The sequence below is a fragment of the Varroa jacobsoni genome, unplaced genomic scaffold, assembly GCF_002532875.2.
Source record: "Varroa jacobsoni isolate VJ856 unplaced genomic scaffold, vjacob_1.0 scaffold_1095, whole genome shotgun sequence".
NCBI classification, from domain to species: domain Eukaryota; kingdom Metazoa; phylum Arthropoda; class Arachnida; order Mesostigmata; family Varroidae; genus Varroa; species Varroa jacobsoni.
In genome coordinates this window covers 218,707-233,938 of record NW_019213997.1, presented here as the reverse complement: position 1 = coordinate 233,938, position 15,232 = coordinate 218,707, and the positions used below count along the sequence as shown (strand labels likewise).

General features: G+C 43.5%; 1 protein-coding gene across 3 annotated transcripts in view; it reads right to left on the bottom strand.

Moving 5' to 3' along the window:
• Positions 1-4,725: 4,725 nt before the first annotated feature.
• LOC111266530 (uncharacterized) overlaps positions 4,726-15,232 on the bottom strand; it is an 87,435-nt gene continuing 76,928 nt past the window's right edge. The window contains exons 7-11 of one of the 3 annotated variants that reach the window (XM_022844069.2): positions 7,841-8,018; positions 7,555-7,686; positions 6,557-7,129; positions 5,512-5,976; positions 4,726-4,886 (exon numbers count right to left, since the gene is read on the bottom strand). In XM_022844069.2, coding sequence (XP_022699804.1) covers positions 6,807-7,129; positions 7,555-7,686; positions 7,841-8,018 — 633 coding nt within the window. In that variant the 3' untranslated portion in view covers positions 4,726-4,886; positions 5,512-5,976; positions 6,557-6,806. Of the gene's footprint in view, positions 4,899-5,511; positions 7,130-7,554; positions 7,687-7,840; positions 8,019-15,232 lie in introns of all 3 variants that reach the window. The other 2 variants (XM_022844070.2, XM_022844068.2) reach the window with 2 other exon arrangements.

The following is a 15,232-nucleotide window of genomic DNA, read 5'->3' as shown; positions in this document are numbered from 1 at the left end:
AGAAGACATTTTCCCGGCATCATCTCGAATCGGCGAATTAGCGCTCTATATTAAATGAAGCCATGATATCTAACATTTGGGTAAGTTCCTTCTAGTCGTGTTGAACGCATAGGGATCCTCGGGCCTAAATTTCAACGACCAGATTTTACTACCTACGTAACTAGATAGGTAACATAATAATAAACAGTACACACTTAAGGGACATTCATTATTAACTTTATTTTTCTGATTTTTTTTTCTGCTATACTCTTTTTCATTGAATGATCATCTTCATTTTAATTTATCTTAATATTATATTACTTATATAGTCTCGACACTGTCATTTCATAATATAATATATAGACTGTTGTATCCGCAATAAGACATCATGACAAACATATAATAATGGTAATCATATGTGCATCGTTACCTAACTACAGACATTTTGTTTTTGCCTTCTTTGTTATATTGTCCGTGTGAAGTATTGACGTTTGACAATCGCCACTTTATCAATAAAACGAACTCCGACCTTTCGTTCTTCAACGACTTCTGACTTCCACCTTTTTTTTTTTTGTAGCAGAGTATGGGACTTTGGTCCTTCAATCCTAAATATAATGGTATTCTCCTCCACAAACATTAGACGTAATTAGAAATTGGTTTGCAGCACAGCTCCCTCTTATGTCCAATGTGTGGCTATAGACACTTACGTGCGTCTTGTTGTCTACGAATCTACACACTAAATGTCACGTTTGTGTGCGAACCTTCGTATTTTGATTTGACAAATCCCGAACCCTAGGAAAGCGTTAGAATACAATCTAGCTTGCGTTTCGTACCTCTTTATGCTATCTATCACAGGAGTTCGGGCATCCTGATGTAATTGCAGTCAATGTCTCTCTGTTCATGTTTATATGCCTGTGTATCTTTTCGTCCCCTTCTACAAACTGCTCCACACGTAATTAATCATCATCACCGTCATTAGGGACATCTTTGTTTTCGTTACTACTATTATATAATAATTATAATCATAACTAATAGAGATTTGAGATGGCATCACGGTTATCAGACGCGAGATACACGGAGTGTACTTGTTTACGCTGACGACGTGTCTATAGAACAGCGAAAGGCTCTCATAGAGTAAGTATAGGGAGTAAACATACTCGCATTTCGTCAATATCATATTTATGTCATCTTCTATATTCATTTATATTTATATAGCAAATAGTATTTTTTTTTTATACTCATTATCGTCGTTTCATCACCGCATACGTCATCAAAAAATAAACACCTTAAGTCATATTATGTATTTGTAGATGTGTATATATATATATATTTTAGACTGTAACCGGGGAAATTTAGTGTCTCGTTTCTCTCTCACACATGAGCTCTGCGAGTGGGGTAGATGTCGGGGGGGGGGGAGGGACATATTGCAACGATCCAAAGCTCTCTCTCTCTCTCTCTCTCTCTCTCTCTCAAGCTCGCTCTCTCTCTCTCTCTCGCTCTCGCTCGCTCTCCTGCCTGCGCCGTCATCCATATTTTTTACATTGTTGCGCACTTGAGGCATTCCTATTACTAATGAGATGACCGCAGCTCTCTCGGGCATCCCATTGCAGTGGCTCTATACATTATGGTCTATGCAAATAATAACTGCGAAAGCTTAACCCATCTAACGAGCAGCGTTGTAGCGATGTTCAAGTACGTACGCTCTGCTTTACGTCACTCACACACGGACAGCCCCTTGTACTGGGATGATCTAAAACGCATATTGAAATTGGTGCTTGGCTTTTTCTGTAGTACTTACAATTTCGCCCATTGTCCGTCATTGCAACAGATCTTATATCATTTAATTGTCAATGTAATTTGGCAGGATAGCACTTAATTTGTAGCAGAATGGGCTGGTACAAGAGATACCTTGTTGAACTCGCTGGATAGATTCACTGGCTATCTTTATTATTATAAGATAATACCGATTTCGATTATCTCACTCGTTCGATCATTTAGAGTAAAGCACGTAAATCTGAATCGTCCATATGTTTTGTTCTGTATGTGTATATCGTCGTTCGAGAGGGGCAGGCAGCCTTCATCTAATGGCTAGTCATTGCCTTCCAAGTGTACACACAACAGTAATATATATATATATATATATATATATATATATATATATATATATATATATATATATATATGACGAAAATAGACGTAGTAAAATAAACAGTAAATGATAAGCAATAATATTAGTAGATAAAAGTTTTTGTTTGCTCAAGCAGGCACCCAGATTTTTAGAGGTATCTACTCGTTGTCGGATTGTGCTCCTTTCAACCCAGTACAGATATCTAACGCTAAATTATCACTGACAATCTCTTTATCGTTTTCTCTCCTGGCTCAATGGTGATAATAATGACAATACACTAAACACCTTCTTACCGTTGAAGTAGATCATTTTTTACGATTTTTATCTATTTTTACATTTATCGTTATAACTTATAGTTGTAGCAGCGAGCGTAAGTTAACTTTATTCGTCGCTATATATATATATATATATACGCGCTACGTCCACGTGCAGCCATTCATCGACTGTAGCTGAATGATGTCTTTGCTTTACAGTAATAATAACACCTTTACAAACAGACACACGAAAACCCTGCTATATTATACAATACACACGGCTATTACATGGGCGAAAAAAAATGTTTCGTTTTTACGTCAATCCACTCACTCATCGATCACTAGTGCTCTGCGCAACGCAAAACAAAGACGGATCAATGACGTGCCCAGCTCACCATACATACATATAGGTAACATTTTATTTGGAATGTAAGAAATTTTGCTCGTCTACTCCAGACAAAAATACCGAAGCCAATTGTACAACCCGTCATTCGCATTCCCACCATGTACGTTCACCACAGACAGACCTTTACGCTGCACGGATTACTGGACAATCTATTATCTATACGTCATACGAAAATACCTAAAGTGACACAATTCAAAATCCAAACGTATGGCTCCAGTTGCCGCCGGCACGACTTCCGTGAATATTCCACTCGATCATTGTCTGTGTATTTACGTAACATACCTACGTGAATCGTAATTACGTCATAGACCGCGGTCGGTTGGTCGCGCTCAAAACGCGCTCGAGAACTTCTAGCGTCTGAATAGTACTGAGTAATGAATCGAAGGCTCGCCTTTTTCTCTACGGCCTACTGAGTCGAGTAACATTAGTCGAGAAGAAGCGGACAGCGAGCATCAATCAGCCCCCCTTCCTTGATTGATACACATGGGTGTATTAACATATGTAGGAGTCCCAATTCTAACGGCGTGGACATCCATACGAGTAACTCGTGCCTCGTAACAGTACAGCCTTGCCCATAGCGAGCGCATCAGCGTTCACAGTAAAAACGATGCTATAAATTCTCTGCTTATCGTTTCGCTGGCGATACTTCGTTTAGACCGGTAATCATGCATGGCTCTGAAGTGTTACCATCGAAGTAGTCACTGAGGAATTCGTAAAAACTCTAGATAATTATGTTTTTGATTAGTAAAATGCTTACCTAACTTGTTTGGCAGTGGATTTAGCTGTATTTTGTCAAAAGGACCACAGCGGGCAGTTTTCCCTCGCTATAGGTCAGGTTCTATGGCTTTTGTACGGGGAGGATAAGTGTGGTATGTACTAAAGGCGCTACAGATAGTTCGTTGTTACATTACGAAAGATGATGGCAGCAAAAATAACATGACTTAATAATTATTGTCAAACAGTTAATTAGACTGTATGAGCGACTAACTATACTATATCGAAAAAAAAAAAAAAAAAAAAAACTACCTAGCTCGTAGCGAGGCCTATGAAGAAGAAGCGTCAACTTAGCAGAGGTGAGCCGCAAAACTTTAACTAACCGCTCATCAGCGCAACAAGATATAATAGCTTGATTTACTGGTAATAAATTAACAAGTTCTTTTCCCTTCTCTGGTCTCCTCCGTTGGACCCATCCTCGCCTCGACGTAATATCCAGCTGTTCGGCAATGGCAGTGCTTAGTAGCTGATTGAATCTCTCCAGCAGGTTTATCTTATTCGATATACATCATTAGAATTGAGTTTGGTTCGACGAACGTACACTAAGTTCTTAAGTAGACAACTTACTTACGCCTAGTCAGCTCAACGTTATTATGAAGCAATAGGAAAACAATGTAGGATCGATGGAGGCAGCTACACAATTAGAAATTTCGCCTTTAATGGGCTATTGGTATGTACCTGACGTAGCTTACACTCTGTGGTGAACAGATGCGAATAACAGGTTCTATTTGGCATAGTAAACGGAAATGATCGAAGACCTTGCCAATAAAGCGATACCGTGTTTGGGAGGATCGTATATTTTCAGGATCCAGCTTAATTGAAAATAAAAATCTATAGAATTCACTCACTGTCCCCGTATTCTTGCTGTTCGATCTCTTTGACAGTCTTCGCTAGCTCTAGTGACTGACGTGAACCCAAAAAAATAGGTACGCTTAACAAAACTGATTCATCGTTAGCACGGTGACACCTTAATTTGACTAGGTTGCACACACGGGGAATTGTTAGAGAAATAGTCTGTTATGAAAGCGGGAAGGACTGGCAGTACACGAGTGTTCGCCCCATAGTATTTGGTAAAATTTGGGCCTAAATCGGCCTAGCTAGGACCCCAAATGGCGCGGCATAAAATTGAACCTGTCACCCAATTTGACACAGGGAATATTTAAGCAAAAATAGAACACGCGGAGAACCGATTATTATTAGCATTGTTGTTATTTTTACTTTTTCCATTGCTTATTAGTATCTAGCACTGAGCGTTTTTCATCGTAGTTTTCCGTATTTTGCCTTTTCTGATGTGGGTAGAACTCCTTGAGAATTTTGGCTTTCGCTGTAGCATTTCATTTGATTCCTGAAATAAGGACTTTATTGAAAAGACGACATTGACAGCATGAGGCACGTACGACACCATTGTTGCAGAAAGACAGATATTGTAAACTTTGTACGCAAACAGCGCGCCTCCATTGCGCGCAACGGATAACGATAAGGGACAAGAAAACACCGCAAACAGATTAACACAAACTCTCAAGAGGGAAGATCTGTTTGTGCCTTGTCTTCATTGTAATCACATCACCATTATGATCATGATAGAGGAACATTGATGGAATATTAAGTTACTGTATCCGTATTGTGGTAACGGTGTAAATTTTATAATTGTTTTACAGGATGAGATGCTGTTTGCTCTAAATGTACACCACTTTATCTATAAATGTACTTTCTTCAATATCTATAGATACAAGTTTTTCTATTTCAGTGTCATGTAGAAATATTTTACACTATTCCCGCATACATTATATGTTATGATATTGTTTTTTGCCCTAATCCGTCAACGGTGCGTTTGCTTAAGCGTTACATAGGAATTATTCGTTTGTAGGATTTGTTATTATTACTGTTGTTGTTATTATTATTATTATTATCACTTTGTATCGCGAGATATTTTTGCGATGGAGAAAAATCAAAGTTAAACTTTTACATACGTTTATATCACGTCCATCGGAACGCTATCACAATCCCGTCTGCCGTCATCGTACACTTTAGCTGCAACTGTTGCTGCTGCTGCTTTGTCGTCGTCGTCGTCGCCGTCGCCGTCGCCGCCGTCGTTGCCGCCTTAGCTTTCTTTTCTCAGTAGACATCCGTCTCTAATTTTCCTCCATAATATTATTATGCTTTCTACGAATAATACAATATACTTCACAGTGCTGCAGCTCATCCATTCACATCCAATTTTCATTTCGCTTCGAACGTTAAAAATTCAACTTTAAACCTTCAATCGCTTCCTTCGAATTGCTCTAGATTCGAGTACTATAATCGCAACAAATGAAGTAGCAATATTGCTTATTCTTGTTGCTACTGCTGTTTTCTTCGTCGTCGTCGTCGTCGTTGTCGTCGTCGTCGTCGTCGTCGTCGTCGTCGCAGCAACGGTCGCCAAAATCGTCGTCTCTCTTGACGCGAGCATATTCAAAGCACATGGCGTGTTATTATCTATATCGTTATTTCTGCAGAACGTTTCCTCATGTGTAGATATTGTGTGTAATATATAATTGTATTATGTATCGGTATGTATGTATAGAAATATACACAAGCTTTGTACAGCGGAGCTCTACCACCGTGATATTATGCTGCCTGCCTGCCTGCCTGCCTGCCTGCTGCTGCTACTGGCCATAAGCATCGTCATAGTTATAGAAACAAAAAATAGCCAAAGCACAGATAACACAGACCAGTGACTCGTTGCTTCCAACATAAATACAATTGAAATGAAGATCCTCTTGATGCGTGATTCCATAAATCAATTCCTCCAAACCTTAAGACACCAAAATGTCACGTCACCCTGACGCTACGCTCTGCGTATCGTTTTGAGTAAAAAAAACCACGCTTGGACATTTTCACATCGTTAGATTACTAATAGCCAATATCGGTTATGTCCTTAACCGTTTGTGGTGGTAGGCAAGCGCTCAGCCGGAGGTCGCATCTCTTAATCAGGGTTTTTGACACGTTTAACAATGCTTCGTTCGTTCTGCTCACTTTTCTGCTTCATGAGAGTATAGCTGACGGAGGAGGATTGCGATGTCGGCCAATTAATTGCTGGGACTGCTAAGGCCGCAGTCTCTAATATTCCTTATCCATAAGCTTTGAGGCTCGTTTCGGTTTTCAGTCAGCAGACCAAGTTGGTCCTGCTAGTCCTCCGAAAGGTGGTACAGAGTTGCTCTATCCCTGAGACATGCTCGCATCCAAATGAACTGTTTCTTCGGAAGAATACAAGTCTATAAAAATCCTAGCGTTGGACACCTGTTAACTCAGGAGATTCGACCACGGATGCGAGCGGCTCATTGTCACAACTGCCGTGTGCTACTGGGGTGCCAATGCTGCTAGGGCAGTTTGAGTGTAGCTTAGCGATGCACGCGCCCGAATTGAGCAGGAAGGGCACATAAAACATTTTGCTTTTCATCAGAAGTTCCGCAGCTCCCTCTACTAGCCGCGATAACCCTAATAGATAATCTAATCGGATAGGCTGTGAAGATTTTGTTGCAGCCAAGTGAGACCGGAGAGCACCCATATAGCGTTCTTTGATTGGCGTCAATGCACTCTGCGACTCTTCTGCACAGGCGGAGGATGACGACGGGCGTAATACGTGCGTGACAATTATCCGATGAGTTCGATCAGTGGCAGCCGGAAGAGTATGGAAGACAAACAAGAAAGAAACGGTCACTAATGCTAAATACTCCTATATGCTGTTAGGTGGGGATATATTCAAGTCTGCAAGCTATCGTAAGACATAAAGCTGTCGGACGACATAACATAATAAGGATTTATGACGTATGAAACTGATGCATGAGAGGCTTATTAAATACGCTCAATGAAGATACGCGATTTATGGCGATACAGAGCAACTGGACAGACATTTTAATCGGAATTATTTGCCGGTGCGCGTGCGTGTGTGACGGTATGTGTTTGTATAAAGGAGAGATGTGTTGAAGCATGCAATAATCTACGTTATGTATAATAATATTAGAGCAGCTTACCGTGGCTTAGCATTGTGAGTACCTTAAGGCAAACGTATTCTTCCATTGTTACTTCACCGCGCCTCAGACAAAGTGCTAATCGGGTCAGCTTGTCGACTAGTTCACCTGCCTCCTGTTCCAATTGGTCCATTCCTGAAAGCAGAGAGTTACCAAGGAAACGCTTGCGCTCATTTATTAGCTTATTACTGACTCTTTTAAAACGTATATATGTTACAAGTAATTAATATTCACACGTCGTGTCTACTTCATTGTTTCTCACGTATCGAGTATTTCGTTATCAACATACCGATGTGTCTACCCATGAGTGCCGTCAGACTGCCTTGAAGATCATGGAGGGCAGCGGAGACTTCGCGGTCTTCGGCGGACGGATCCGTCTGACTCTGAGGGCAACGGGCAGGCAAGTGGACCGATTGATATGCAGCCGTTGTTAAAACGAGTAACTGATGCCATTTATGCGTTAACAGCTGTAACAGAGAATAACAGAAAACACGTTTCGTGAGCTCTAAGTATCAATTTTCGTATTATGTAGTCGCCAACATTTACCGCCAGATCAACACGCAGAAAAACACCGTTTGGTAGATTGTCTTTCATGATTTCCAACAATTCATACGACCTAAACTCAGCCAACAGCCCCAAAGCACACTATTATTATAGAAAATAACAATTAAACCGCGTTCCGCTCTCCAGAGTTCTTTAGCCCCATTCGATTAAATTGACACACTACACCCCCCCCCCCCCCATAAAACATCACTAACCCTATAACATGAAAGCTGCTGATATTAACCGTAGATCATCATCGAAAGTACGCTGTTAATCTTGATCAACGATCATTAATGGGGCTCTGAGGGTGATGGTAATAATTAAAGCTTCGGTTTTGGGCATCTGCACGAAGAATGATAATAAAGAACTCGTGAAGTAAGCGATACTGGGGGCTGTACCATTTTGCTAGCAACATTGGTCGTTGTTGTCCAATGCCGATTTGTACCGGCTGTATTTTCTGGCCTGCTCGTCGTTGACGGCCATCGACAACAACGTTTGCAGTAGATCGTTGCTGCTGTTGTTGCTGCTGGTGCCAGCGAACGCTACGCTGCCTTCGTCTGGCAACGGCAAAGCGTTCAGCAACAACAATGGAGCAGACCCACTATTAGCTAGCATCGTCGTCATCAACATGACGACGGCGGTAATGTTATCATCTAACTATCCATCGGCCGAATGGCGTTAGCACTATTAGCAGCGGCGTTGCTAGCGCTTGTTGTCAAGGCTGTGTTGGGTTATACTGTCAGCCTTGAGAGGGCATCGCCCTACTGTTTCTAGCGTCAGTTACTGGGTCACCAGTTTGTTACAGCCGCCGCTGCCCTCACAAACAGCAACGAGACAGGTCGTCAAGTAGCGATAAATCAGCTAGTCAGCGAGTAAACCAAATGACCCATCAATGATCGCGCCGCTATAGTAACTAAAGATTCTGCGAGGATGGACGCCAGCGTATACTTTAAGCCATCTATTATATCTTGGCAGGACTCTTGCTTATGTGCTAACTGACTGAGACGATAAATGGAGTAGCAGAAATCGAGGTCTTCGCCATAGACCAACAGGGCATGCACGCGGCGTGCAACGTTAAAACGCAATGCGTATGTACTACTATTATATCATGCCGAAGGCGGCATGACGATACGGCCCAATGAGTGAGGTGGCTACGAAACGGAATTTCGATATGTTTTACCTATTCAACTGTGTGCGAGCGTCGCAACGAGCAGGATCGTTCGGGAACTAATTAATCTAGGTTATGATTAAGGCAAACGCATTATACGAGACCTAAAGGCCCTTAGATACCGTCAACAAGTTGTAACACGTAACTTTTTATAGTAATTTATCAAGCACGCATGTCGTGATATAATCTATGAATCTAGAAACGATCAAATCAGTTAACGAAAAGAAACACGACCGATGCTTGGTAAGCATGAACTAGAAAGAAATAGGTTGTCGGCTTCTTTGGAAAGAGCAGCCCCATGTAATGATATTTTGCCGAATGCGTTCTACTACTAGGTTGGGCGGTCAGATACTCTAAAAAAAAGGTTTGATTAATATTTTTCTTTTGATTTAACTGTTCAGGCTGTAAGGCGTCCAGCTTGGCACTGAAATGAATAACTAAATGGCCGCCGCCAACCGTTGGGTCGCGGTTACGCACTACCATTTGTTTGTCGTCCGTTCAGGACGCCGGTGTTTTCTTGTGTGTTCACTCAAATCTAAAAAAAAAAAAACAAACGATGTCTTTAGCTTATCTGTTTATACGCTCGAAGCTCTGCAACTAGTGTAACGTATGAAACTCTGTATGATCTTCAATGAGCGTTATTATAACTGTAAACTCAATGCAGGATGTTTATAACGTGCGAAGGGCACTACTATGGGCAAATGTCCGCCGCAGCAATTCGATAGCCGGCTCCCTTCTAAGCCCAAGTCAGTTTCTTGGGCGTTGCGCGCGAAGTTGCTAGGATGCTCAAAGACGATAGTATACTAGAGGTCTGGAAACCTTTTTCAGCCCAAATGTTGTTCTGAGCCATGTTATAATTTTAGTATGAATTTGAGTAAATGACGCCAAGTCGCCTGGCTTTACTGTAGCAAGCTGTCGACGTTTTCTTCTTAAATTCGTCTTTTCGAAATTTCCTACTTTTTATTTTTGTCGCGTCCCGTTACGCCTGGGTACATGTTCAACAACAGCTACATGTCCCCGCAGCCCAGTCAAGCCACTCTTGTCTTGAGGTGTGCCAGTTAACTTGCTAGGAAGTGTACCCAATATGAATAAAAAATATTCAATCGACTAGTCCCAATGGGTTATGTATTGCATTTGGCGTTATGAGCTACGGCGTCGTACGTAGATCGGCCTGCAGTGTTTTACTGACTGGATATGTTGCTGCCGATTCCCCATTCTTTAAACCATCATCAACGTCATTACTGCCATTAGCTCGTGGCTGAACTGTGGCTCTGGCTAGAAATCTGTTGCCACGAAGCTGCTGTCCCGGTTATTGCGTTGTCGGAGTATCCTGGCAACTGCCTGATCCAAGCAACGGCTCACACAGGAGCTGCAACGACCCTGACGCAGCTAGCGTCCCTGAAGGGTCGTTAGTCGATGACGAACTGCATCAGCCTTGTTGTCGTCGCTGATCCAGCCCTGACTGGCGTTATTGCTGCTTGATCTGACGACGAAGCTTAGATTTAAATGCTCAGATCTTTCGATCTGCCTCATTTCTGGCACAATAACTAAATAAAATTAAACAAGAGTGAATCTTGGCTCACTAATCGACGCTCATTACTATTAGTAGCACTGTTTTGTGCTAGAATGCCGCATCGAAATGCTTCTTACAAGGCTTGGTGCCCTGAACTCGAAGGCGCAGTTTTTTGTTTTCGAGCTATAAAACTAACTCGCGGGCACTGTGAATGTGTGAGATTTTCCTTTTTTTTTTTTCAAATATTATCATGTTGTATAATTACGAGGACTACAGTATGAGACCCTAAACCAAAGCTCTTGGATACTCCACAGCTGCCGCTTGTACGTCTCGATAAGTTTCAATAGATTTAGACATGTGCAGGGTATCACGAGACTCAAACCAGCCATCAGCATTCGAGCTACTAATTACGTGTAACACAGCTGGCAGTCGTCACATTAAAAACGGGAATTAGTCCTACCTATAATGAAACAAGGACCATCAAACATTCCCTTTGCATGTTGCTCGAGACAGCTGCAACGAAACTGTCACGCTGAGTGGGACTTCGAAGCCTTAGGCGTTACGATCCGACTTCAGCATGCGGTGATGATAAAAACGCCGAGTGGCAGAACCTACGTATGTAGCACACGACTCAAGCGCTGTTCATGAGCGCTCATATTCAGCCTAACTGTCATGGTTCTGCGACGTATTTTCTATACGTCTGTGCGTGCGTAGCTGTCCATCGGCCATCGACGTGCCTGTTGTCTAGTTGGCGCTTAGGGCGACAGCTGAAGTAGTATTTGTGCTATTGCCGCCGCTGTGTCGTTGTGAGTGGTCGGTTAACAGTTATTGCCCGCTACTTTTCTGCTGTTGCTGATGATGATCGTGCTAGTGCTGGTGATGGCTGGGCCGATGGCGGTGACCCTGACTCGGGACGACGGTCTTCGGTGTCCCTGAGGGGTCGTTGCTCGGCTAACCTTTACTTGATGGCAACAGCCGTACATTATCACTGGCAGCACCAGCGGCAGCAACTCCACGAGCGCCGGCGGTGGTCGCACCGACAAACCTGTTTTCCTTTCATTATACATGCGTTCCATGCACCTGCACACGCACGACAAACACAGCAGCAGCAGCAGCGGCGGCGACAGCGTCGTCAACTGCCACTCCGGTATCACGGGCTTTCGCTATCCGCTTTCTGCCGCCGTCATAGTTGCTGAGCGGCTCGATGATCGTCGTTACCGATATCGCTGCTGCTGCTGCTGCTGCTGCTGCCTCGACCGTTCGCAAAACTTTCGCGTCACGCTCACAATTCCGCAGGCTGGGGTTGCTGCCACGGCTGCCCTGGTGCTCTCACCAACTCCCCCGATAGTAATAGACGTAAGAAGGCGCTATACGAGAAAACTATGTATCGATACTGCAAGAAACAACGAGAAGATCTAACATAGACAATGTTAAGCTTATCGAACAAAACGTAGTTTCTGATCTGTCGGTATTTCACGACGGCAAATTTTGAGAAACGACGACCTCAGAGGAGCATTTAGTAGGTGCTTTGTTTAGCGGACCCGCTAGCATAGGCAATCTGTGGGTAAGATAACCGAAACATGTGAGACGTATTTGCATTGCTACAATGCTGCGTCTCTCATGTTCTGCTCGAGCTTTAACCGTTGGGTTTATAAACACTTTTTTATTTAGCACTGTATAACCTTTCTCGTTAGCAGGCAGCTGTAGGGCATACACTATCTCACTGTTTTATTCAATACAAGATTAAATGATGTTAAATGTTTTTTCCTCGCTAGCATTAACGACTAACGCTCGATTTGGGGGTCCATATCCTTCCCGCGTCATTTGCGAAAATGCATTATTTAAATTCGTCAACAACTCGACGATATGTGCTCGTGCTCGAGCAAGTCACACAAAATCTAGCGGGCTTAAAGCATTAGCTGACAGCACGTCAAAAGTCCAAGGACCTAGCAAACGCAAAAAGGGCAAAAGGGCGCAAAAGGTTGAGAACAGGCTAAAGGTCTCAACCTACGTGAACGACACTGATAATCGGAAACATTTATTTTGCGATCGATATTTTCAGTGCAATGGTGTTCCTCGTTGGCGTATGGAGGTCTCGTTCGAATTTATTTGGCACGATAGTCGGCAACGGTAAGATCCGTCTGATACGGACGCGTATTCTCAAAATCAAACCTCTTCCTTCGTCATAGTAGTTTGGTTTTAGGCAAAAATCGACCTTTTGCGAGAAACAACAATCGCGGATGAACGTATACCGGATGTAGCAAACAGCCTGCCGAAGTGTGGCCCAATTTATCCCAAGCCGTCTGTGCGAAGTGACGTTGACGACAATACAGGAAATAATAGTAACGGTGTTTTCAGAAAATAAGACCCCTTTGATTCGCACGCGCCCTAGCGAATAAAATCTAAAGATCTCTTCTTCGGCTACAAGCCCTGAACGATTCCGCTACTTATCCGTGTTTCGTCTCGAGCGCCTAGCATCAGGTATCTAGATTTAATAAACGATTATCGAGTCTTTATTCAAGAGATTTAATTTATTTGGGGACGAAGAGGCAATCATGGTGACCGTCGGCCGCGGTTTAACATTTAGTTATGACAATTCGGTGGCCTCCAATGCACTTACGACGTTCCCCGTTCCAACGTCTGCTATATGGGTAAGTAGCGGTAGTTGCGGTACAAGTCAAGCCGCTTGCATGAGCGTGTGTTGTGTTCATGTGGTCACCGAAGGTGCATTGCCCCAATGGGCGGGCTGCCGCCTGGCTGACTGCCTGAGTGACCCACATTCGAAGACATTGCGTTCACTCGCTCACTAGCTGACTCCCTCACTAAGGCTTAGCTATAGCCGTACCGACGGCGACAGAGTCCTCCTCATAGGAGTCAGGCAGGAAAAAAGTAGGGAAGACATCACTAGCTGGTAACTACTAGACGACCAGACTGAGATAGCACAGACGGACAGAAAGAAGTACAATTGCTAGGGAAGCAGTAAGACTCTATACAACAGAGAATCAATGACAAAACAACATCAGCATAGACAAGGCGATAAACTAGTAAAAGTAACGACTGTACACTAAACACCTTTTAGCAGAGTAGCGCTTAAATTTATTCCTTTAAGTGTGCCAATATGAACACTTTCTGTTGCGTCTCTGTGAAACGATGTGTTACGCCGTATGTTTTCATCGTAATCATCATAATCGCCATTCAATAATTCTACACGTATGTGGTAATATGGATAAATACGTTTGAGTTTAATCGAACTCAGGACACATTTTCTAAGCCTTCGTGCCTAATTGTGTAGCTGGCTTTTCCTCGTTGCGTTTATTATGCCCCTGCGACTTCATATTATCGGCCGTATTGCCGTCATAAACTATCATATATTTGGCACGTTGTGAGCGATGTGTTGAAATGAATTAGCGTTCATGACGACGCGGACTAGATTGGCGCGCCGCTACTGCCGCCGCGAGCGTAAAGGAATCGTCAATGCGGCTGTTCCATAGACGATTTTCAGTCGGTCGTTCGGCCGGACAACCTGCTGGCCAATTAAACCCAGTCACAGTCTACTATGCACACTGAAATTGTGGGCATTGGCGGCCACACGGTAGCGGTTGTTTTAGCACTATAAGTAGCACTAATAATCTTCGCTTGCTCTATTCATCCATGTGTCTACAAATGCATGACAGTTTCGGGGCCTTTACAAGCCGCGTCTTACACGCCCAGTTTCCGGCACTTAAGCTTTACCGGCAGATGCTGCCTTGGCGTTGACTGTTACTACTTCGCGCGGCTACGTTAACACGTTGTCGTAGCTAGGCGCGGAGTTACGGCTGGCGGCATTCACGCCATGCATTCAGGCTTTGATGTTAACTAACAACGATTGTTGTTGTGCGTGTACATATCGCCGCTCTGTACGTAGCTACAGCGGGAGCAGAGGCGCTAGCAGCAGTGTACAGCGGCCCCTGCAAGGCCCAAGCAGAAACGAATCGCGGATTCGTATGCGTCGGCTCCGTTACTGTTGTTACTGCAGCATCAGCGGCGCTAACGGCGGCAATACTAGGAGCGGTGAGCACCAATGGCCACTAGTTAACGCACACCTCCATAGTCACCTTGTACTTGCGTCGCTTACCACCGCTGTAGCAGTATCGCCGTAGTGATGGCTGTTGTGGTCGTGCCGCCGGCGACGGAGACCTCGAGAGTACGTTGCTTCGACCGCCCGCTGACCTACATTCATGGGCACGACGCACACAGATACACACGTACTCAACGATAAAGACCGATACACACATTCAACAATAGGCGAAAGCCAACTTCACATACTCACATCGGCTGAGCTAATCAGAAAGAGTGAGGGAGTTGGCGGATCAGTTAAACAAACCGAACGCTAAAAAAGCTTTTATAGACACCACGTTTAGACGAATACACACAATCACGCTTATGCAAGCTTCTACGCGGATGCACACACACACACA